Genomic DNA, 24,699 nt, shown 5'->3' on the forward strand with positions numbered 1-24,699 from the left:
AACTTATTTATGGCTGTTCGAAAACATATCCACTCATATACCTAATTTCACTCGGAAAGACTTTTCTAACTTTTACTATACCTATGTATAATACGCCCGAATGAGTTTTGAAGATTTTTTGGGGGGGAAAAAAATGTGAGAAATTACGGTATATCGTTTGTGACACCAGTCCTGGAACTTAGGTACAGAGTAATATATACAAACGTAGGCAAAAACAGTGACCATCTGCCTCCGAGTAGCAAAACAAACTTCTTTTGCATTCACCTGATGAAAGTATTCAGCCAAGGAACAACAGCATTACTGGAGGAGAGCACTCTTTCTCTACAACTGCGCCTCTATGTACATTTGCCCACCGCATCATTTCATTGCCAAAGCCCAAATCGTATTTGCAGCCTTCAAAAGTCAACAGCAATAAGAAATCTTGTCATCGACTCGCAGTATTTCATGCATCGCCTCCGCTTCGCTGCAGTTTATTTTGTCAGCCGGAATCAAGGATGTTGTTTTCTTCCCACTAAGCATCCTTCTTGTGATTCTCTCGTCAGTCTGTCTCATAACTTTGGCCTTGTCCCCACTTCCTCTGCTTTATTTTACGCTCCCTTCCCATTTCTGCTCCCTGCCATGAACACCCTAACGCTCCCTTTTGTTCGCCTTTAGATCTTTGATGTTGCCCGTACACCTGCACTGTAAAACTGACTTTCTCTGCTTGCTTCACCTGTGTAAAGTAGGTATGCGCCTCTCGCTTTGGTGCCATCCATCCCGACAACCCCCCACCAACCGCTAACTCCCGCCGGTTCCATCCTCCTCTCACATCCCTCTCGTCTCTCTTTGAAGTCGTCAGAGCCCGATTCGGAGCACTGTGGCACTCCAGTCGGCTTTTATCCTCACAAAGAGATGACGGGTGGGGGGAAAGAGCAATGTATTCAGACCCTGCTGCAGTACAGTCATCCCTTCTCCTTGTGTGAAATGATTCAATTGTGACTCATAGCTTTATTGGGCACTCGAGCTAAACAAAAACAACAACACTGGATGTGTTGTTTTCCATCCTAGCTTTTTGCAACTGTTACCCAGAATAATGACCTGATTGTCTCCCATGCAGCTTTGCACAACTCAATAAGAAGTTGATTTCCCCCAAAGGAGGAGCATTCCACTCGAGAAACTCTTGCAAACTAATGAGTAAAGCGGGTACACACGTACAGCGAATCGGGACGAATGTGAGGATTTTTTGTTTCCTCCCTTACAATCAAAGTCTAGGAGGAGGTTAGGTTATCGGAAGATTATTTTAAGCGATTATCCTTTGGTTTGGTGTGCTGAAATGTTGCTCGCAAATTCTTATGTGTGTGGTTTAACACAGTTATTGTGATGGGAAACGGAATGATAGCCAATAAGGAAGCGACCCGAATCTTGTGCTGTTAACTGACTCAAATAGAGAAACAACTGGTTGCGTTGTGTTAATATGACGTGTCTCACAAGTCAGTCATTTGCAACCGCAATTAAGTTGACAACAAAGCGAACAGTTAGCCTTGTTCCTTCTCTCCTACAACTACACTTTCTTCTTTTTTGCATTTTCCGTCAGTCTTGGTACTACTACCACGTTTGGAGGAGGAGTCTTACGATTGTTGATGGAGATACGGTTGTGTGTGTCGTGTATGTGTTGGTCTTCTCGAGTACACCACACACTATAAGAGCAGTAAGAACGCACGCTCATTTTTTCCTTGCCACGTTCAGGGTCTCTCACATACGTAAAAAATGATTAAATTCCCTGGTTAAGTGAAAATAAAGATGTATTTGATACACCTCAGAGAAGAGTTGTTAACAACCCTGCCAGATGTAATTTATTTTCAAAAATCGTTTATATATGGCTCCGTTGGCTGGAATATATCCCATTAGGTCATCACGAGACTTTTCCACACCGTTACAATGAGGCGCTCTAAAGCGGCCACGCCAGCCCGAAGACCAAATGCTAACTGTCACGTCTGACTATATTTTCAACTGCCTTTTCTCCCTGACATGCTCACGGCTGACAACGCAGTGCTCGAAAGTGGCCATGGCAGCTAACTATCCAGAGGGAAGATGCATTTTCGGGTTGTAGGCATCACTAACTAGCTAACTGCACATCGCAATTGTGCCAGATGACCATTTTCATGGTCTTCGAATCTATCTTCGCACATGTTAATGTATTTAGAAACAAATCTCTGAATTCACTTTACAGAGTCTTTTCAGGTATGTGTACACTACTTAATACAGCATTCATTTAAAATAATACGTAGCCGTTTCTGCAAGCTGACAGAATATTAAGGACCTCACCATGGAAGACAATTGAGTCTAGACCCAAGGAGAGTCCAGTGCTAGGATCCCGCTTCTGACACAAACATCTAAGAAAGATCATCGAGGTTAAGATTTCATTTGGATCCCTCCACCTGCCTGAGCCGAGTAAAGGACCAAAAAACAGAGACGACTCATTAAACATACATTATATGGTACCCAAAACAGTGACAGCATACATACTTGTGTGAAGCCATCGTCTTCACCGTCGATGGCCTTTCCACACACTGCCTTGTTCATGGCACATAACAACAGACAATGAATTTCATGAGGAAATGACTACCCAGTGTCCTATTAGGTATTCCGTTTTACCATTACAGCTGAGAAACGTCTTTTGGCAAACACTTTGGGACTGGATTTGCATAAAGCTGTGCCTGTTTGAAGTCATCATCAGAGGCGCACAAACACTCACAGCTTGCAGGTTAAAAGTAGCTGAGCAGCTTCCACCCGCACCCGACTGAGGCACACAGCGTTGCACTGTTAGCTCAGCTTAGCGAGCACACCAAACCGCATCCCGAGTCCACATGCTGCTGCTTCTTTCTTTTCTTTAAAGGAGGCTTTGTAATCATGATGAATCTTTTGCTTATCGTCATTTGTATCTAATGTTGTGCATTGCTGGTGAGTGCATATTTAACTAAAAGGTAAAACATACTTGTTAGACAGTATTTACATTGATGTTTGGATCATATTCATTTACATAATAAGATCAAGACTCACGAGTCATATTTCCGTGCATTTCTTTTGGAATACGCAGCTCAGTGTGTTTCCTTTTCAAAAGCACATTACACTTTATTGTTAATGCACACGGTATACAGTATTTTATAGTTTATTTAGACTCATATGCAAAAATAATCTCATGGACAATGTTAGCAGTCCAAGCCATCTCCTAATTAACCCTCAGTGCAATTCTCCTGGATATGAACGTTGACAGAATTATCTGAGCTTATGTTCCTACTTTGTTGGGGGAAAAAACAAATCTTATCTGAGTTTGCACAAACAAAAGGCAAGGTCAAGGTTACAATATTTTGGGTTTGAATAAATTCATAAGGTCCCTTGTGTGCAATGCAGTCTGCATCAGTGTGTGTATAAAGCAAGACAGATAGGATATTTACCCGCTGATTCCAGCAAGACAAGGCTGATGGCAAAAACCTACAGTTGATTACAAATTCTGGGACCGTTTGCTTGAAATTTGATGGAAAGAGATACAAATGACAGTTTGTTTCACTATGGATGTATTGTAAGAGGTGCTGCCCTGTATCTCACCTCTGGTGCAATGCAGCTCTAAAATATCCACTTTGTGTACAGGAATCTGCTACATCTCAAACATTTAACAACATTTGTCAATCAGACATAAGAGGTGCACAATACTCACGAAAGAGATTTCTGTGCTGGTGCACGTGGTCGATGTTAGTGTGCATGGTTCGATAGATGACATGATCACCGCTTTAACACATAATTGCTGTCATATTGTACATGGTTGCTGTTAATGTATAGGGTTGCTGCTATCACACATGGTTGTTGTTATTGCACATTGTAGCAACGAGGGCATACAATCGTGCTTTAGCAGTAACCTTGTGCAATTCCAGCAGTCCCAAGGTTAGCACAAGCAGTGTTCCATAGTCTTGCTGTTATTGCACAGTGTAACTATAGCTAATGTTATTGTACATGGTTGTTGGTAGTAATCGTGGTTCTTGGACATGACTATCTCCTTTAGTTGCCAATATTGCCTATTGTTGCTCTTAAAGCACGTATACAGTGTTCCCCTGCATAATTATGATTCACAAATTCATTAAGTCATTTGCTTCTCTCGCTCGCTTTATTTATTTATTTGAAAAAAAAATATATATATATATCCTCCGTTTTTTGGAAAAACTCCCCGATAGGGAGTTTAGTGTTCAGGCCCTGTCAAAAAAGTTGCTTTGTGGCATATTGTTGCCAAGGAACTATGTTGAGGTGAGGAGCTTCATTAAGTAATAATAATAATAATAATAATAATAATGCATTACACTTATATAGTGCTTGTCAGGCCACAACTGTGTGGATTTTTTTTTAATTGCCCAGTATTGTGTTCGTTGTTTACTGTTTGTGAACACATTTTCTTTTTTGTTCATGTTAGTTCTGTTAGTCTGCCTCTAATTATTTGTGCTTTCCAAGCATTTCCAGAATCTCTTGTTAACCAAGATATCCTGCATCCATGTATGCCTTTCTCCTCAATGCTACCATCCATCCATATTGTAGCAAACCTTATGCCCCAGCACACCAGCATCAAAAAAATAAATAAAATAAAATAAGATGCATCCATCACTTTTGTCAACCTTTTATGGGCTCGCACAGCAGCATGGTAGAACCACTCCAGAAGTGACTGACGTTGTGAGGTGTCCATCATCTTCATTGCTCCATAGTACAAATATCAAAGTGGCGATGCGTCCTCAAGTGTTTGTGTGCGCCCGAGCAGACACTTCTCCTCTCCTTGTTGGGTCTCTCCAGACGGGAAAAGGCAGAATGTCAGTCTGCCAGCATCCAGCTGCTTCTTTCTTATTGCTATTCAGGACACTCGCACGTCTATTGCACGTGCCAAGGAGGAATGTGGGAAATGAAGGATGGAGAGGAAGGAGGAGTTGAGGAGTAAGCACCCCCCCCCTCCTACCTCTCATATCTAAAAATAGAACATCACTTCTTTTCTATTCCCAACACACCTCCGATTCCATACTCACTCGACTCCCTTCTCTGTTTTCCTCTCACTCGTTTCCTTGTTATTCTCGACTCTGTTTGGTCGGGGTAAATTTATTCCCTGCTGCCCAATAAGGAGACTCTTCAAATGTACAGACACTTTGGACACTGCTAACAGGCTTGCCGTGATGACAGATTCACTCTACTGTACACGCAAATTGAGTTAACTCCCATGATCACAGTCAATACACTTTAACCAATAAAAATAACTACGTTAACGTAAACGTAAAAAGAATGTAATCCCCTTTAACTACCCTACGTCCTAAAATCTTAAAGGACCAAACCATCCATCCATCCATTCATCCATTTTCTACCGCTTATCCGAGGTCGGGTCGCGGGGGCAGTAGCTTTAGCAGGGACGCCCAGACTTCCCTCTGCCCAGCCACTTCATCCAGCAGCTCTTCCGGGGGGATCCCGAGGCGTTCCCAGGCCAGTCGAGAGACGTAGTCTCTCCAGCGTGTCCCACAATAGGGGAAGGGATGAACATAGACCACCACGATAAGGTGACGGCTTCCAGGAGGGTTAAATGACCAAACGATACCGACCATAAAATGAAAACCCCCTCCCACAAGCTCTAAACACATTTGACACGTCAAAACATTCTTAAATTTATCAAAACACACTTTGTAAAACACATTGTAAACTTATTTGAACCCAAATAGAAATTCCAAGCAAAAAAATTTACAGAAAATACTGTAGTGTCAGTGAAACATGCATGTGCCTTTAAGAGGCGGAGCCTAGCGGAATCTCATAGTGACATCGGTGATTCTTTGAGTGAGCCTCTGCGTGTGAGCAGTAGCCGACAGCAGCTCCTGCGTGAGTGTACTCACATTTATGTTTCACCATTCTGCCGTCATTCAATAAACAGCTGCGACTGTGGCTCTCCTTTCCCACATGTGAGGACATTCCAGTAAGTATATTGTGCAAAGCCATTCCAATCGCCTGAAAACATGTGATACACTGGGGGCCCAAATGTTGAACCGCGCTATATCGGCGGTGTGTTGCGAAAAAAGAAAAGCAAAACCGCGCTCAATTAAACCTTTGGCGGTTGGCCACTGTAAGAGAACAGCAACAGTTGTTCAATTGTTTCTGTTTTTGGGGAGAACTTTAACATTTACCTCCTAATCTGAAAAAGCGTCAGTGCTTCCTTTATCTACTAATTTATGATAGCATGCTGTTTGAGTGATGAAATCATGGTGGGTGAGCAAGCGGGATATTTGCTTTCAGTGGATTATGTTCCAGCAAATGGCCAACCTTGGCTTAGTCATCGCGCCCACTGCCCGCCCACCAAGATGATGTGTGTGTGTGTGTGTGTTGTGTGCATGTGAATTAGCGAGAGTTCCTGCCCCAGGAACACTATTGCACCATCCAATCATTAGTTTGGGAAAGAAAAAAGAAAATATAAGTTTCCAAAGGTGAACGTGATGGGGAACAGACCTTATACGATGCCTTCCCAAAACAGGCTAACGATGTAGCCTTATGAGGTACACCTGCACAATCTGACGAGATCTGATACAAGGGACTATATATTTTGCATTCTCAGTGATCATAATGCTGATTTTGGTTTGACACGGTGAGATTAATTTAACAATGTTTATTCTAAGTGACGCAAAACTGCGCAGTGTGCAGGGGGTTTGGAAACTGTTTTCAAGAGTGACAATCGGTCGTTCAACATTTGAATCGCAGGTGCTCGATGCAGCAATTAGCCAATCAAAATGTACATAAGCGTTCACTCCCGCTAAAAATACATTTCCGGGTTTTAAGCGAGCGAGAGACAGAACGGCGTCCGCGCCACCCAAAGGCCATGTAAATACAGTGTATCAAGTATCAAATATTATGTTTTACAACAATACCTAACTATATTTATAATTTATAACGCGTTTGGATGAAATAGCAAAGCTTAAGGCTGGGTATGTTCAAATGAATGGGAGCCAGGAAGAGAGATATCCACACACTCTCTTTTATTCTCGTCCATGTCCTATTTCTGTTTAATCTAATTTGTTATGGTTTAGTAAATGTGATAAACTACAATATACTGTATGTGTAGCATCAAACGCCTATACAGGCTGGCTGTTCAGGGCATCCAAATATTCAAATCGCTCAGCTGTCGTCTTTTTTTTTTTTTTTTAAAGCGATGATGCCGGGTACGAGCATATCAGTGTGGCACACATTCAACACATGGATACTACACATTTTTATTTCATGAAATTCTCTTTTACGATGTTTATTTTTTATTTATTTTTTTTTTATATAGTTCATTGCTATTTTTCTGTATTAGAAACAAAAACAAAATGTGTTTCTTGGTGGCTGGAACAGATTAAAGGTATTTATCAAGTTATTGTTAACTTAGTATTGTTAAATGAGTGACCTCTCTGACAGTGCCAATCCAAACTGAGCATTATTATCTTCGCAAGGGCAGAACTGTTGGTGCATCTCGTACACTGGATCTGATTGGTCTGTGCAGGCATCTCTAATGAAGTGGAAGGCTAGGCGCATGCTGTGATGACGCGGGTGTTAGTCACACATTGCTGTAGGATGCGGGGGGTCAGTTTTCGTCAGCTGTTGTCTGCGCGAGGACGGGCATTGCTTAAAAAGGAATGCAGCCACGGCATGGAGATAATCATCACGTACTACGTACCGTCAAATATAACAGGCATTTAGGTTGAGCTAAAAGTGGCAGCATGATATATACTGTAAAGCGGGGTACAACATGCTGATAATCAGGCCTAATTTGAGCCTGATTCCCAACCTTCCAATTAAAGTCGAGAGTCAAAAGATGTCTCGGAAAGATTATCCTGAGCGATTATCCTGTGGTCTTGGGTGGTGTGTTAAAAGTGATTTTGCCTTCCCGATATGCTCTGAAAACAGTCAATCGAGACCCGAGACGATCAGTGTCAGTGGAGACAATGTCATGTGCGTGGGGTTATATCTTGGTCATCTGAAGGACACCACCCACAATAAGAGCAATATAAACTTTAAAACTTTAAAAATCTCTCATTTTTAAAGTCGGTTAAGAAGTTAAACAACGGTGTGTTTAAGAAGTTACAACCAAAAAAATGGTAAATTTATCTCCGTAGACCCTGTAAGACCTAAATGAATTGAAATGTAGCTCCTCCTCAGACTTCAAAAATTGCCAAATTACATTGTGTATTGTTATAACCTACACTTTTCAAATGAACACTGACCCTTTTTGGACCCTAAGCTTGGGGAGATCTACTTTAGACTGTGTTATTGGTCACTTCAATGTGATGCCCAATGTAGGTGGTATGTATCCATTTGGAACAAGTCTACTTTGAGCAAATCTGTCAAATGAGGATACATTCCCATGTTTAACCAGAAAGAAGCAAACCATCTCCCATTTATGATTCAAAGCGTGCCTCTTCGTCTCCAGTGTGGGGATTGCTCCTTGGGGAGGGAGATGTTTGGCAGTCAAGGACATATTGCACGTCCTCCTGCTGCTGCTGCGGCGCGCCAGGGACGGCGGGCCTCTGGGGAAACACAAGCAGGAAGGGGGGCCGAAAAGGCTGCACGGTTGATGGCAACACCGAGGGGAGGGGCGAAAGAACTCGGTGCGCGTTGGCATGAACACAACACAGCAACTTGTGTCCGCTACTGAGCTGTTTGAAAGTTACAGTAGTTTGTACACAAAACAGTCCAGCTTTGAAATATTGGCTATGATGCAGTCAATGCACCTCAGTCATTCAGGTCTCGGGTCTCTTACAAACATCATATTTAATGACATTGGTCAAGTTTTTCCCTGAAGTTTTGTTGATTAAAAACAATTCTACGAAGGGATGAACCCTCAACAAAATATGAAAAAAAAATAAAAATAATTGCTGCTTATTAACTTTTTACTTCCACACTTACCCAGTATCATAGGATTTATACTGTACATTCATCCATCCCTTTTCTATATCACAAGCATTCACACTCACATTCACATTAGGCACACAAACATACCTTTTTCTGGAATGTGGGAGGAAGCCAGTGTGCGAAGCAGAGATTCGAACACCTCAGAAATATGACGCAGATGTGCTAACCAAAGTGCTGCCATCATTAATATAACAAATATTCCTTCATAATTTTGATTGCTTTTGAGCCGACACTGGAGCTGTGTGGTATTGGCCTTTGGGAAAACAAATTCCAACAGGCATGCAGGAATTAAAGTTACCATTGGCGAATGAAAGACATTGTTAAACTACTTTGCTGACAGATTTAATCAAAACTGAATAACATTTTCTTGGAGACAGATTTTTGAATACAGAACAAGTGAGAAGCAGAACAGTTTACAAGGTGATGCTGCCTGAATTGAGTTCTATCAGAGGTCCAAACATTTCGGTCATCTTTAAGAATTTAAGGTGTATAAGAGTTGCACATTTAAAAGTGAACCTGGACAGTGAGCCCCTGACTTATAATGATATTAGAATTTAGAGTCCATTTTGATTTGAGTCGAAATTCTGTATTCATCTGTGTGTAATCATCATTGTTCAGGACTCACAACAAGGTAGACAGCTGCAGTGTATTTAAGCGCAGACACGACAGCAAAACATGCACCTCGGGAACCCTAAGAGTCGCCGCAAAAAAAACCAAAACAAAAACAAAAAAAACAAATCACTCCACCTTCCATCCATTAACAAATAAGATCAAGCCATTAAAAGGCTTTCAGTCACACCTCGGAGGAGCATTTCCAAGCTGACGAGGCATCATGGCTGACAACATCCATTTGTAAGCGTCCGAAGAAAGCCTCTCACTGTCCATCAGACGTGTTTACGATAATGCTACTGCTATCAAGAGTGTTTAACTGTGGCATTAGCCTTGTCGTATCACTCGCCTCCATTACCCGCTGAACATTTTTCCCCATTCTGAAACACACAATCATGTTGTTTGGTGGTAGTTCCGTGGTAAAGCATTCTCGTGTGAAAGTTTTTCACACGAGAATGATTGCCGGAAATATGAAGTCGTGAAGAGCAAAACAAAAATAAACAATAATAAATAAATAATATGAAAACGCCACGCCAGAGATGCACTTTGTCTCCAGGCTGTGCAAATGTAACGGAATGATGAATAAAGACAGCGAGGGGAACACATTCCGAGCAGCAGATGCTCCGTGTGACTAATTGTGTACACAGAGGGGAAACTACGTTGATGAAGACGAGTGACAGCGGGGCTTATCAAGCACCAAACCGCAGATGCTGTTAAATGGCCGACGGCAGAGTGTGCCCGTAGAAATAAACTTTCATGTTGGATGGCGCAATCGCCGCCTGACGCTTCCAGGCACCGCCGTCACCCCGGCATCTGTTGCTCAGGTCTTTGCCGGATGTCATACGGCCCGCTCGTCATTCTACAACTCCCAGGTGGGAGATTTCAAATTTCATGTAATGTATCATTCAGACAGATATGACGCCATCAACATTTGACAGTTTGGGATTTACAGGTTTTGTAAGCATTTCATTCCCTTGCCTGTGGCTTGCAACATTGGAGCAGTGTTGCAAAATTGCTGCTTGGCAAAATGTTTTTCTGTCCCCGAATGCAGTTCAGCGAGAGTTTGAGAAGCTTTATGGCTTTCAGACTGCTCCTACACTTAGCATAATTTACGCTATCCATGGCAAGTTTTTAGATAGAGGATCTGTTCTTGACAAATCACGCTACTACCACAACTGATGTAAACACTGAACCTCTAGAGCAGGCATTCGATCCCTAACAACCTGAACTCGGTTTCCACCATACTTTTACTTGGTTTTATTCATACTGTTTTCCACTTAATTGCTTTAAATTTAGGGCCTAGGAGTGTTTGTTATACAAATCTTTACTGTATTTATGAGTTTACTCCTGCGTCAGTGAATGTTAGTGACACACTATGGCGCGTTCCACCCTACGTATAAATTCAGGTGACGTCGCGACCGTACGAACCTCTGCGTATAATAATTGTTTGATCTTGAAAGCTTTCCCGGCCATCGAATCCCTTTCAAAATGAATAATGTTCTAGTCCGGATGAAGAGAAAGTCTGAAACTGATCCGATTACAATTATGATAAGGAGAGCAGATCTTGCAGGGATTCTACGGATCCAGAGTCCAAATGTTCTAACTCCAATAAACAATAACCCTCCAAATTTATTATAAAAGATATATGAGTTTTCCTTTTGGCTGACAAAGTATTTAACGATTACTAAAACATGTCTGCAAAGTTTGTAGAATAAAATATGTAAGTGCAAAGGTCCATGTTCTGTGTTTCTCCAAAAGTGTATAGTGCGCTCGTGTTTCTTGCCCCAATGCGTCCCCCGCCGACAGCCGCCTTCTTTCGTCCTCGCTCGTGAATGAGCCACAAGAAGCTGACAGAGATGTCCTTGCGATTGTGGTCGGACACCGCGTTGCTGTGGTAACTCACAAGTGAAAGGCAACCTCGGAAAGACTTGAGATTCACGTCATCGACTCGACAGCTTCGTCAGCATTAGCTCACTAATGGCCCCCCCATCACCACCACCATCATCATCACACCCGCCTTTTCCTCCGATTAACACAGTTGTTTTATTGTGAGGGTGCATTGTCATTGAAACTTTATATAATCATAATTTGTTGTCCTGCATTGTGTGAGCCACAAAATGCTGTTATGCATCTCATTTAGAATGCAAGGCTGTGTTGTTCATCGATTTCATTTCTGCCTCAGTAGAGACATAGTGCACCCCCCCCCCCCCCCATTTAAAACAGTACTGATAATTTCATTAAAATAGCCCAAGGATCACGAATTATAGACCACTTTAGACTTAGTTTGTTGTCTTGCTGAAATTAATCCATTTGAGAAAGCATCCCTGTGTAAAGTGTAAACTGGGTTACTGGACAACCTACACATATACTGCTGGGCCAATGGCACGTACGGATTTTCTTACCATGACGTCCGGGGGCGGAACCTAAGCGTTGGACGACAGTGGCTGCGACTTGCAAGAGCAGAGCCAGAGTGTGGACAGAATAAAATAATTTTCACTCAAGGAGGCAGCACTTCATACACACATGGGCACCTCACAAAACACAAATACTCCCCTCCCACTGCGTCGGCAATTTCCCCGAGCAATTAAGTATGCTCTACGTATCAGAAGCGAAGGCTTATCGGTTAGTCTGACCAAACTCAATGCAGCTCTACTTACCTTTTGGCTTTGACTTTTAAAATAGTTTTTCAGACAGTGTTGGACGTGGCTCTGGATCATCGCCCGAGCCGAGTCGATCATATCGTTAGTGGAGAACCTCTGTGTGGGGGCTGTGATTATGTAAATTAGCACCACTAGTCATGTACATGGCGCTGCCTTTTCGAGCAGACGGCCCGAGATCGATTTCCCATTATTCAGCCACTGCTGGTCCCAAGCCTGGGTAAAAAAAAAAAAAAAAAAAAAAGGTGCTTGTGTCAGAAGGGGCATCCAATGTAAAGACTTTGTCAAATCAAATCGTGCGAGTTACTCTCTGTGGCGACCCCAAATGGGACAAGCCGAAAGTCACAACAACAATAACATAAATAAAGGCGGCACGGTGGACCACTGGTTATAGCGTCTGCCTCACAGTTCTGAGGACCGGATTTCAAATCCTGGCCCCGCCTGTGTGGAGTTGGCATGTTCTCCCCGTGCCTGCGTGGGTTTTCTCCGGGCACTCCGGTTTCCTCCCACATCCCAAAAACTTGCAGGGTAGGTTGATTGAAGTCTCTAAATTGCCCATAGGTGTGAATGTGAGTGCGACTGGTTGTTTGTTTCTATGTGCCCTGCGATTGGCTGGCAACCGGTTGAGGGTGTACCGCGCCTCTTGCCCGATGATAGCTGGGATAGGCTCCAGGACTCCCGCGACCCTTGTGAGGAGAAGCGGCTCAGAAAATGGATGGATGGATGGAATTCTGTTTAACCAATATGGTTGGCAAGGAGTTGCTCAGTTTTATCATTGTAAGGTACAGTTGGAATCAACAGACGCTATTGCATGTAAGTCAGCACACGTGGCGTCTTCATAAACTGGACCCCTGCATCCTTGCGGTTCATCACCCGCGGATTCAGCTATTTGCAGATTTTTTTTTTCCATTTTTTTCTTTTTCCCGGTTATTCAATAATTTTTTGGGATTCAAAAATGTAATTTTATTTTTTTCCAATGCAATTATAATGGGTGTCATTTATCCGTGGATTTGCACTATTCGCAGTCTGGCCTGCTCCCTATCCCCCATGAATAGCAGGAGGTCCACTTTATTCCTCAGTGGACGCATGGAAACAAGCATTGATCATCCACTTGTTATGTTTATTACAAAATTGGCCGCCCTCCGGCATTGCAATCGAGGCCACCACTTTATAGTATGCTTTGCATGCATTCTGCTATGTAACCTTATACCATCCCAAAGGATCCCATAGAGAACATTGTACCTACAGGATTGTCCAAATGGACCAGTCTGTCAAGAGGAGATGCATGATTCATATAGTATATGGTGACATTGATTGCGGCGTGCTGTAATGCATCTTTGAATGCTTTCACTTGCCTTGATCGGGTAAAGGAAAGACCGGGCGAGTGCCTGCAATGATGAAGTTGCACTCCTCTGTATTTTTGATGACGTTCTGGGTTGTGTTGGGTCTTGAGGCAGACTTTCTTTTTTTTTCTCTGCAAACCATTGCTGGTTTTTGATAGGGCATAATATATGAATTATCTTCCCTCACTGCTTATGGTGCTGTCTTATTTATTGGACAGCTTAGAGGGGAGTTATGTCAATGAAATGCAAGATGTGGTTGCCTGTTGATATATTACGCATTTTTTTTTGTAGCCAGAGGTCTTCCAGATGGGCTGAGGCAGCAAGATTTTTGGCCTCGGATTTTTTTGAGGGTAGGATTTCCTGATACAGTTTCATGCGATCACTTTGATCTGCTTGTCAGGTTTTAACAAATGCTCATTTGTCTCAGGATTATTATATACAGGTAGTTATAATGAGCCAATAATGTTATCATTCTGTTATCATTTAGTGTTCTTTATTGTAGCAATTTTCCGATTTATCAAATTTCTTGCACAAATCAAGTTGATATTAATTGGAATAGCAAGAGACAGAGGCTGTCATTATCTATCTCTTCTTTGGTAAATGGGGTTCGCTTGTATACTGCTTTTTTCCCAAGGTATTAAAACTGTCTCCTCGTTCACTTATTCTCTTTATGGAGTATGTTGCCGTCGAAGCGTTCAAATGCTGGAGATTGCAATCCTGAGCTTGCTGAAGAACCCAGGGAATTTGGGGATTGAACCCACAACCTTCCGATTGCGAGACTCCACCAACGAAGGAATGGATGGATGGAGGGTAGGAAGAGGGACTGTTGAGAGGTTGGAATGATGAACGATAGATGGAAATAGATGAGTGGTTGAACAGGGAATTGAAGGATGGATGAACTACTACTGTTTTTCCACTACCTCTCCTACTTTCCCATTGCAAACTACTTTCCCCTCCTACCTCATGTTTGGGTGTTTGTATGGATGTACAGTATAACGGGGATAACTACCTTCATCGTAACAGACTAGCCTCCTCTTTTCTCAACTTTAAGACGGATGAATGGGCATAGAAAGGACAGGCTGTCGCTATCCCACTCTTCTTTGGCAAATGGGTTTCGCTTGTATGGTGCTTTTTTTTTTTTTTTTTTTTTACTTTCAACGTACTCACCTCATTCACACAATGATTAATGGACTCTGTTGTCGTGAAAGGAGATGAGCAGTATTCAAACACTGAGGACCCAGCATGAATATCCTTGCTGAAGGATATTTAGGGGGCGGGGGGTACGACAACCTTTAGATTAAGGGACTTCCACCTCTTAAGGAATGGATGGATCCATGGATGTTGTGGTGGTCGGATGGATGGATTGTTAAGGGGGTTGGTGCTATAGTTAAAAGTAGGCTTTAGAAGATCAGGATTTTTGGGGCCGATTACCGATCAGTGAGTTTAGAAAACCGATAACAAGATGGAGGAATGTGTCTATTTAAATGACCTGTTCATTTACTGTATAGACTTGTGTACTTCATTGCTCAAAAAATTATATTTAGAATAAATAATGTTTGTTCTTCTATTTATGCCAGTGAGGCATAGTGACAGATGGAACAAATGAATGGTCTTCTATTAGATGGCAGGAAGTAAATACAATCATTAATGTATCCACTTTTTGTGACCTTTTTGTTTGTTGGTGTGCTGTGAGATTTTTCAATTGTAAATACGTTCCTTGGCTCCATAAAGGTTGGAAATCACTGCTCTTGTCAGATCGTGTATTTTAATCAGTCAGGTCAAACCAACATTACTTGACAGAAATAATGGGTGCTAACTTACTGTCATTAAATTACTTTATTTTTAATGAAATGACTTCACCCACACCAAGACTTTAGAGCATGATTCGACAGAATCATGCTCGAAAGACATTTACAGTACTACGTCAAAAGACATGCAACAAGGGTAAAAATAAACTAGCTTTTGGATTCAAATATACTGAGCACGTGGCGACGCGGAGTAAATGTCTTTCGGCAAATTATGACAAAGCCGATCAGCATGAAATGCTAAACCGATAAACCGATACCGATCAGCCCGATAAAATCGGTGTAAAGTCTTGTTAAAAGACTGATATTTGGAATAATTAATGGATTGGAGGTGCAACGGTGAATCATTTAATTGACAACTAATCGCTTATCAAATGAATCATATTCAATAATTGCTGACATAACTTAACTTAAAATTTTCCAAATCCTCAGAAGTTCAGCCTCTCAGTAAATATTCTCCACTTTTTGTAGTTCTCAATGAAAGCAGACAGATTATTTTGTTGGTGTTTCATCAAAATAAGACATTTGGAAACATCTGCTTTTACTTTGGAAAGCAATGATCAACATTTTTGCCAATTTTCTGACCGATGTTAAAGACCAAACCAGTAACTGAATCATAATCAGTATATGTTTGTGCATTTTCTGCGCTGTCGATTTGAAATGATATCCTCTCTTTGAATAAAGGGATGAAAATGAAAAATATATAATTTTTAAAAATCTGATTAATCGAAAAACATTAGCAATTGATTAATCGATTATGAAAATAATCATTGTTTGCAGCCCTAGAATGGATGGTTGAAAGGGGAATTGAACCATGCCTCACTATGGATTGCGGGACCGGTGGGCTACTACTTCGACTTCCCCTTCTCTTTCTGTTGCAATCTACTTTTCCTTCATACCCCAACATGAAGATTGCTGGCTATAGAGTAGAGGACAGAAAGGCAGACACTCCCACTCGCAGCAGACTGCTTTGGTCTTCCACTCAACGTGAAGCTCCTTGAAGAGCTTTGGATGGTGAATATTCACGCCGGTGGCATTTTAGCATGTGTAGGCGGGTCAACGTTTGTGAAGAAAGAAAGAAAGAAAGAGAGAGAGAGAGAGAGAGAGAGAGAGAGAGAGAGAGAGAGAGAGAGAGAGAGAGAGAGAGAGAGAGAAAGAATTGATCAATCTTGTCCCCATTTGGTCTGAGGCTCTCGAGCCAACAGAGAGCAAAGACACCGAGGCAGAGCGATGGTTGGCGTCCTGTGGCACAAATCTTCAAAAAGTCATGAGATGAAACCAATTTGGATTAATTAACAGAGATATGATGGCAGGGGGGAAAAAAAGGGCCCATGTTCCGTCACACATAAAAGAACCCTCTTGCATGTCTCACTGAAACCAAGCAACGTCTTGAACTCCCTTGGTCGGCGTAAAAGGGAAAGAAAGCCACTTGCATTATTTTGTGATGAGCTCCTGTCACCATTTTTTTTAGCCTTTCATTATTGCAGCCTGTCTGCAAGCTCCTATTAGGCAGAGACCTGAATAACCGCAATAAATAACCAAGTGAAGAGAGCGACTCCTCGTTAAAAATGAAAACCGTCTCCTGACTGCACAGCATTGCTGGTCCATGAGAGCCCCTGTTGTGGTGATTCTGGCCTTGCTCGTACCAATAATAGTCCACAAACAAGCAGCCGAATGGAGACACACACTAGGGGCTGTTTTATCTTTAACTTGAAAATCCAACCAACTTTCGAAATAAAGTGCTACAGTCCTGGTATGTGAAGTGCTCAAGCCAAAATAGTCCAAATACATATTCAAATTGAGCTCTTTCATAATAAGAACTCTGCTATAAAACCACATAAATACCACATAAATTCATTTTCAAAACACTCACAAAACACTCATTTGTGCAATCCAATTGCTTTCCCTTTCCCGAATGAGCTCCACTGACAAGTTTTTTTTTAGTGTGTATCTTTCATGGACGGGGTGGAAATATAACACTGTAGCGAGTTATAATCGGACATGTCCGTGCAACAGAACAAAGGTTCAGTATGGTGAGAGCACTTCCGAGACGCCACGTTATACACCACAAGACAATAACAATTATGGCAAAATGAACAAACATTCTGATGCTGGACATTGTTTGTGGACACGTTTCAAATCAAATCTGAGTAGAGTTTATATTGATCTCTGCTTGGCTGCCAAGGTTCTTTAGTTAATCATTGTGGGACAAAGTGCTCATTAGGGACTCCTTGCTCCTGTTTAAATAAGATCATATCATTTAAAAAGAGTAATCTTGGGATATCCCTCTCTTACTCCATGATGAGTCATGTGGTGTACTCTAAGGACATGTATCGAGTCCCATATTCCTAATTACGCTGCATCTGTTCCAGTCGACCTAAGTACTGCTCGGCATGTTGCAGCAAAACACTGAAGGTGTGCAACTCTAAATTCAGACTTGCAGAAGTGTTTGTTTTATTTTTAATTAAGGCCCGCCACACACTGAGTGACGCGGCCAGAGCCGACTGAATTGTCATGGGGTTCGGCAATTAGTTTTCACGAGTGGCAGACTGTCAGCCGCCGGGTTTGTTGAGATTCAAGGTTTGAAGTCGGTTTATGGCATCGCAATTTCGCAGACGCAACAGCCAATCAAAAATGCACAAGCTTTCACCCCAAAAAAAAAAAAAAAGTTTGTGGGTCTAAGCATAAGCAATATCCAGTCAAGCCGTACCTATACCCTAGTCGTATACAGCATATTTATATAACATATATAATGTAATGTATTTTACAATAATAATCAACTATACTTATTTTTATTTATGGTTACTCTCCTTGTGGACAGCCGCTTGTTCTTTGAAAATTGTGCCGTGTTTTTGTGGTTCAATACAAAAATAAAATAATCAACTGTACTGTTTGCGGAGCCTCAAAACCTGATAAAAACGTGCAGTTTTCCGTTGCAGCGCGTTGGCAGATGTGCGCTACTCAATCTCGAGAGTCGCCAACTGGAATTTTTATTTTTTTTTGCAATGGTCCTATTCAGTTGCGGTCCTCCATGTTGCTCAGTGTGCGGTGCGAATGTTCATAAGTAGCATTTGAAATCTGCGCTCTAGCGGGGGTCGAACGATGAACCCGCGATATAGTGTGGGAAAACTGCATATCGTGTAGTAAAGTGTTAAAACACGGGGTTAAAATGGTAGGTAAAAATGGGAGGAAACAGGGAGTCAATCCCCTCTTTTGCAGCTATGACAGCTTTCCCTTTTTTGGAGTGTCTGTGGGGAATTTTGGCCTTCACCCAGAAGAACAATTGGTCAGTGGTCAATGACGTTGGACCTGTGAGAGGGCCTGCTGCTTCTGCTCCAGCCTCTGTTGTAGCTCATCCAAGCATGTCTTTATGGAGCTCGCATTGTGCACTGGGGCTACAGTTATGATGCCACAGAAAAGTGCCTTTCCCACAAGGTTGGAAAATGTGTATCTCAGTAAGATGAAGAATTAAGATTGAGGGGGGAACTGGTGCATGTATTCATCATTCATTCATTTCACTTTCTCGACACTCAGTTTAAGGCCGCGCACCCTTGACAAAACTCTCATAACTTTTCTGTCACCTTGACGTGCGCAAATGCTTTAATGCGTCTGTCATTTGTTTTTCCCTCCACTCTGCAGTTTAAATTTGTCACTCAGTCAGGCACACTGAAGAACTAAAATGTGTCTGCTATGTTGTGCCTGCGCCTTTTACTAGACAAAATATACTGTGATGGATAATGACAGGAATGTCCACTTGACAGTACCAAAGTGTACCTTTTTTGTTGCAGCGTGCAGCTAAGAATATGACAGCAGGGATTGTTAGTCACAAACATTGTCTGCCCTGCAGACATGATTGAGCAATGTCTGGGGTTCAGGTGGTAAAGTGGGTGGCAGCAATCACAAAGACGGTGCTTGAACCGAAGACGGTGCCAAAGCATTCTATTTCGAGTATGCTTATGTATGACTCTCAGCCTGTAATTGCTCCTGATGAGCAATCCGCATATGAACGATGTCATAAAGCAGGGCTTCCCAAATGTTTTATGGCTTCCATTCCAAAAACATGTCTGCTAGGTAATTACAAGTCTCTAAATTGTCCATAAGTGCGAATGTGAGTTTGAATGATTGTGTATTACTTTTGGTAGAATTGCACAAAGTATCTTTTTAGTTGTGATTTTCTAATCCACAGCATCTTCTCACATTTTGCCTCTTCTCTCCCACTGCTTATCTCCAGATGGAGGAAGTAATAGCGCGCATGCAGGAAGAGAAAAACGGAATTCCGATCCGAACAGTCAAAAGCTTCCTCACCAAGATCCCCAGTGTTTTTTCAGGTGAGGCTCTTATCTCAACTTTTCTTGTCTCATTGCGGGCAGCGATGCCCCTCACCTTGCGCTTCTCGTCATCTCACAAAGCGCACGGCGACTTTACTCCTTTGTTCTCCCCAAACAAAACACACAAACATTTTGGTAATTCATCTAGGGCAGAATGTCAGGAATACGTCATCGAATGAGGACCTGAGCGAGATAAAACAAACAATACATTCCGTACTCTAATATATTATTCTAAAACTGCTAATGTGATCCTCTAATGAAATAGTAAAATAAAGACGCTTGCACGTGCTTTTCCATGCTAGATTAATAGCAGATCCATTATGAACAGTTATTCAATAAAAGCCAATGCTTTTAGTATTAGTAATGACCCGGTTAGATGGTATCCCGAAACCTCAATGCACTTTTATTTTTCCTGTGAGGGCCTTGTTCCTACTAATTGTGCACAGGGTTATTTTTATTGTGTGTGCGTGTGTGTGTGTGTGTGTGTGTGTGTGTGTGTGTGTACAAGATGTTGCCACCGAGGCTGCAATAATGCCAGAATCTGCACTGGTCAACACTGCTAAAAAAAAAAAAAAAGGGGGGGGGGGGGTACTGGCTTGTCAAAACCACAATCATGTCGAGACTGCATCCAGTTTGTTCACAACATCTGTGACCCCCACACACCATATTATGCACACCTCAGTAAATTAGAATATTTTAGGTAAGCTCATTTATTTCACTAGTTCAATTAAAAAAATGAAATTCAAATTACAGATATTCATTAAACAGATTAAACACACAGGCCAATCCCTACCAAATTACTATCTTAAAAAAATAATTTTATTATTTTGTTATATTCTATTTATTTATTTATTAATTTTTTGCTAAACTGTAAATTATAATCTTCCAAATATGGTTATACAAAAAAATACAATCTGGAAATATTTCACTCTTGTATAGTGAATCTATAAAATGTTTCACTTTTCACCTCTGAAATGAATTGAGTTTTCCCATAATATTCTAATTTAACGAGATGCACCTGTATACAGTATATGACTAGTAAACTGTAGTGATTTGATGAAGCAATTCCAAATAGTTGGACAGTTTGACTGTCTTCCCTTATTAACATTGATAAGAAGCATACTAACGGTGGAAACAATGGGTTCCTGATTCATTACGATTACAAAGTATAGAAATGGAAATAATACAAATTTAATTAATCCATTCCAGATTCAAATTCCTGCAATCAAAACAAAATTTACTGTATAGGCAATGTTTTAGGTAACGTTTTTTTTTTCTTTTAAGCATTAACACGTATTAACCACTGTAATATGGATAGGTTAAAGTCACACCTAAAGAATAAAATGTAAACAATTAAGGCTTAGAATCATCTCTGTGCACACTAATCAGGTAACACAAAACATTGTATCTATTAGCTTGTTTTTTGTTTGCTATTTTTTCAATATACAGGTTTTGGCCTCACCTTTATTAATGTGCAATATAAATTCCCATCAACTTGCTTCTCAAATTCTCAGTTGCGCACACGCACACATGTGCACGCGCGCACGCACGCACACACCCACACAAATGCAAATCTCGGTCCAAAGGCATCATATTAATCAGGCCTTGTTTGAAGATTACCTTGCACATCTCGTTTAAGCTCGCTCTTGGAGAAGTGGGTCACGCGTGACGGTGTGAAAACGGAGCTTTTGCTAAGGATGGTAATCCACGGAAAAACTCTGGTTTTATCGGGGGCACCGGGACGCAAGAGGGCACAAGGAAATAGGAACCAAACACACATTAATAACGGTCTAAAACTAGTTATGATGGGTGGACAGCCTGACAGACAGCCGCGGGGACCGTCTGACATTTCACACTCTCGTCCTCTCACCTGACAGCTCGGTAGACAGCAATAACCGCTTGGAAGATATATTTATTTATTATGAGATATATTTAGCCCAAAATGACTAGTCGCAGGTTTTGATGGCGTGTGAAAAATTACCGAGGGGTGGGAGAGAACACAAGGTGCTGCTGTGCACTGCTCGGATGTGAAATTACTTTAAATCAGGTGTGATAATTACAGCATTGTGCAAAGGTCTTACGGCGCCATTTGATACGTCACTCCCCCTGTCCTATCCTGTACGATAAGCTACTTGTCGCATCCCTTCCCCAAAGGGTCTTGGAGTGCCTGGATCACTACACTGACCTGTCCTATCTGCTACTCGTCGTGCCCCTTCCTCATAGGTTGTAGCACTGCCGTGCTAACTACGATTGCCTTGTCCTGTACCGCCCTGTCCTGTTTGCTATTAATCGCGTCCCTTTCTCACAGGGTGTAATACTACCTGGCTCACTACCCCTCACTGGTCCTGTCCTATTTGCTACTTGTCATATCCCTTCATACCAGGGTGTCGCACTGCTTGGCTTACTACCCCTGCCCTTTCCTGACCTGTGTTTCCCTGTCCTGTCCTGACCTGTCCTATTTGCTACTCATCGCATCCCTTTATCACATAGTGTAGCATTGTCTGGCTTTCTACCCCTGTCCTGTTTTGTCCTATTTGCTATTCAGCTCAGTCCTTCCTCACAGTGTGTAGCGGTGCCTGGATCACTACCCCCGTCCTGTCCTATTTGTTTCTTGGCACTTCCCTTCCTCATAAGGGTGTAGCATTATTTGCTACTCATCACATCCCGTTCTCACAGGGAGTAGCACTGCCTGGCTCATTAGCCCTGTCCTATCCTGTCTTATTGCTACTTGGCACTTCCCTTCTTCACATGGTGTAGCACTGCTTGGTTCATTAGCCTTATCCTGTCCTATCCGCTATTGATTGCATCCCGTTCTCCCAAAGTGTAGCGTTGCCTGGTTCACATCTCCTGTCCTATCCCGTCCTGTCCTGTACACTACTCATCGTGTCCCCAATTTACAGGATGTTGCACTGTCTAGATCACTAAACTGCACTGCTCGGTCCTATTTAGTAGTCGGCGCCTCCCTGGGTCACTACCCCTATACTGGCCCATCCTGTTCCTATTTTCTACTCATTCCATCGCTTCCTCACAGTCCTGTGTGCTACTTGGCGTGTCCCTTCCTCACAGGGTGTAGCACTGAATGGCTCAAAACTAGTGTTTTTCCGGTCCTGTCCTTTTTGCTACTCATCGCGTCCCTTCCTCACAGGTTCGAGCACTGCCTTACCAGTCCACATGTGAATAAAATAGATCTCCTTTGTAATATTAGTATCATTGTTTCTTGTTCTTTTAGCTCTGTCCCCTCTCAAACCTCCTTTTGTCCTGCTGGATTTTGGGAAAATATCCATCGCAATGCAAATAACAGCAGAGGTAGTATAATGTATCAAACTCTCCCGTTGCACCGCAAATCTGTTCTGTAATGAAAAGGCATACAGATTCACCATACTGCATGACTTAACAGCAAAAAGGATAGGCTGATTAAAAAAGAAAGAATGTAGGAACCAAAACCAAAATAATGCATAAACAATAAATAGCAGAAAGATGCTGCTCTTCAACCTAAATTAAATGTGACCATAATTTAAGTGTATTCAATTATTTACCGTTATCAAAACGACTGTTGGTGGTAAAGTTCATTAAAGCAACAAAAGGTAATACCGTTTAAAGCCCACTCTATCATAATAAAGCTAAGCTCCTGTAAGAATTGTTTGCTGTGAATCATCCTCAATTGTTTTGTTATTGTATTTAGTAAGCACTCCATTATGCTGCCGTACCTGTGGTCATTTCAATTAACGGGATGCAGCTTTGGAGAGGCTGTCTGAAAAAGAGGAGCTGGGATGTCATCCGCCCACACAGTGTAAGGCGAGAGGAATTGCCATGCACTGTGATGATGTACAGTAGGAAGGGTTAAGAGTGGCATCGCTATCATTTCCATGAAAATCGGAGGGATACACTCCCATTTCATACTGATGAACGCTGTTTTTTATCCTTTCAGGTTCTGATATTGTACAGTGGATGGTCAAGAATCTAGACATTGAAGATCAAGGTAAGAAAACTCATTTCTCCAGCAAGTATACAGTATGTACTTAGCATCATGCTAAAAAATCAAAAAGAGGTCCATGTTTTCCTTTGATGCCTCTCCTAATTACCAATCATTACCATCGTAACATATTTGGCTTTTTCTCATATTGCTTTACATTACAGTTAGATTGAAATTTCTCTGTGGAACCTTCACTGTAGTTTGTGAGCACTTTCTATTCCACTCGAAGATGTTGGCGCCAAAGCCTCCTGACTAATAGGAAAGTAGTAATTGGTGACAAGGAAGTATGTTGAAGTGATACATTTCGAATAAGAGGCTAACATCTTTGTATATCAGGGAGGAGCCAAGTTTCGCCTGGGTTGTTATCGGAAGTTACAGGGAGTCTTTGCCATATGTAGGTTTTTGCGCTGCTGAATGGCTATTAAAAAGCCCATGGTAATAAACAAGTCTAGAGATTGCTTGACAATATTTTTTATGGGTTGCCAAAGGTGCACTTCAGGTACATATATTTTATTTTTTTAAATCAAATCATCTATAAGCCATTGATTTTATATTATTATTATATTATTTGTATTATTTTTATTTTTAATAAAATAGTCCTAGTTTGTCGTGTAGTTATGGTTCATATCAATATTGTAAGTATTAATATTGGCAATTAGAAACCTTTTTGGTGGGGTGTCAATTACCCACGTTCTATTTTTGTTATTAATGGCAGGCCTTGGTCCATATCCCTTGCTAATAGTAAATATATAAAAGGAGGTAAATGCTTTATTAACGGTTAGAAACCTAACGAAAACAAACATGGCTGTGAATCAGTTTTAGGCACAAGGCTGATGGACAATAATAAAATTATATATATATATATATATATATATATATATATATATATACATACACACACACACACACACAATAATAAAAATATAAAAAGTGCAAAACACAGCAAAACACAAATGGTTCCGCAAACAGTGCCGTGAGATGTGGAGTTAGCCGTTAGCGTGACATGGTAACTATCCCAAGCATCAACGTTAACATTGACAATAGACATGAAACAAATGA

The 24,699-nt window shown here is 41.6% G+C and overlaps 1 protein-coding gene across 2 annotated transcripts in view; it reads left to right on the forward strand.

Annotated features, from left to right (window-relative positions):
* Nucleotides 1–24,699, forward strand: part of rgs7a (regulator of G protein signaling 7a) — a 61,768-nt gene that overhangs the window by 16,855 nt on the left and 20,214 nt on the right. For both annotated transcript variants that reach the window (XM_061690708.1, XM_061690709.1), the window contains exons 3-4: nucleotides 19,571–19,667; nucleotides 23,596–23,646. In XM_061690708.1, coding sequence (XP_061546692.1) covers nucleotides 19,571–19,667; nucleotides 23,596–23,646 — 148 coding nt within the window. The remainder of the gene's footprint in view (nucleotides 1–19,570; nucleotides 19,668–23,595; nucleotides 23,647–24,699) is intronic.

Source organism: Phycodurus eques, chromosome 11 (genome assembly GCF_024500275.1).
Source record: "Phycodurus eques isolate BA_2022a chromosome 11, UOR_Pequ_1.1, whole genome shotgun sequence".
NCBI lineage: Eukaryota > Metazoa > Chordata > Actinopteri > Syngnathiformes > Syngnathidae > Phycodurus > Phycodurus eques.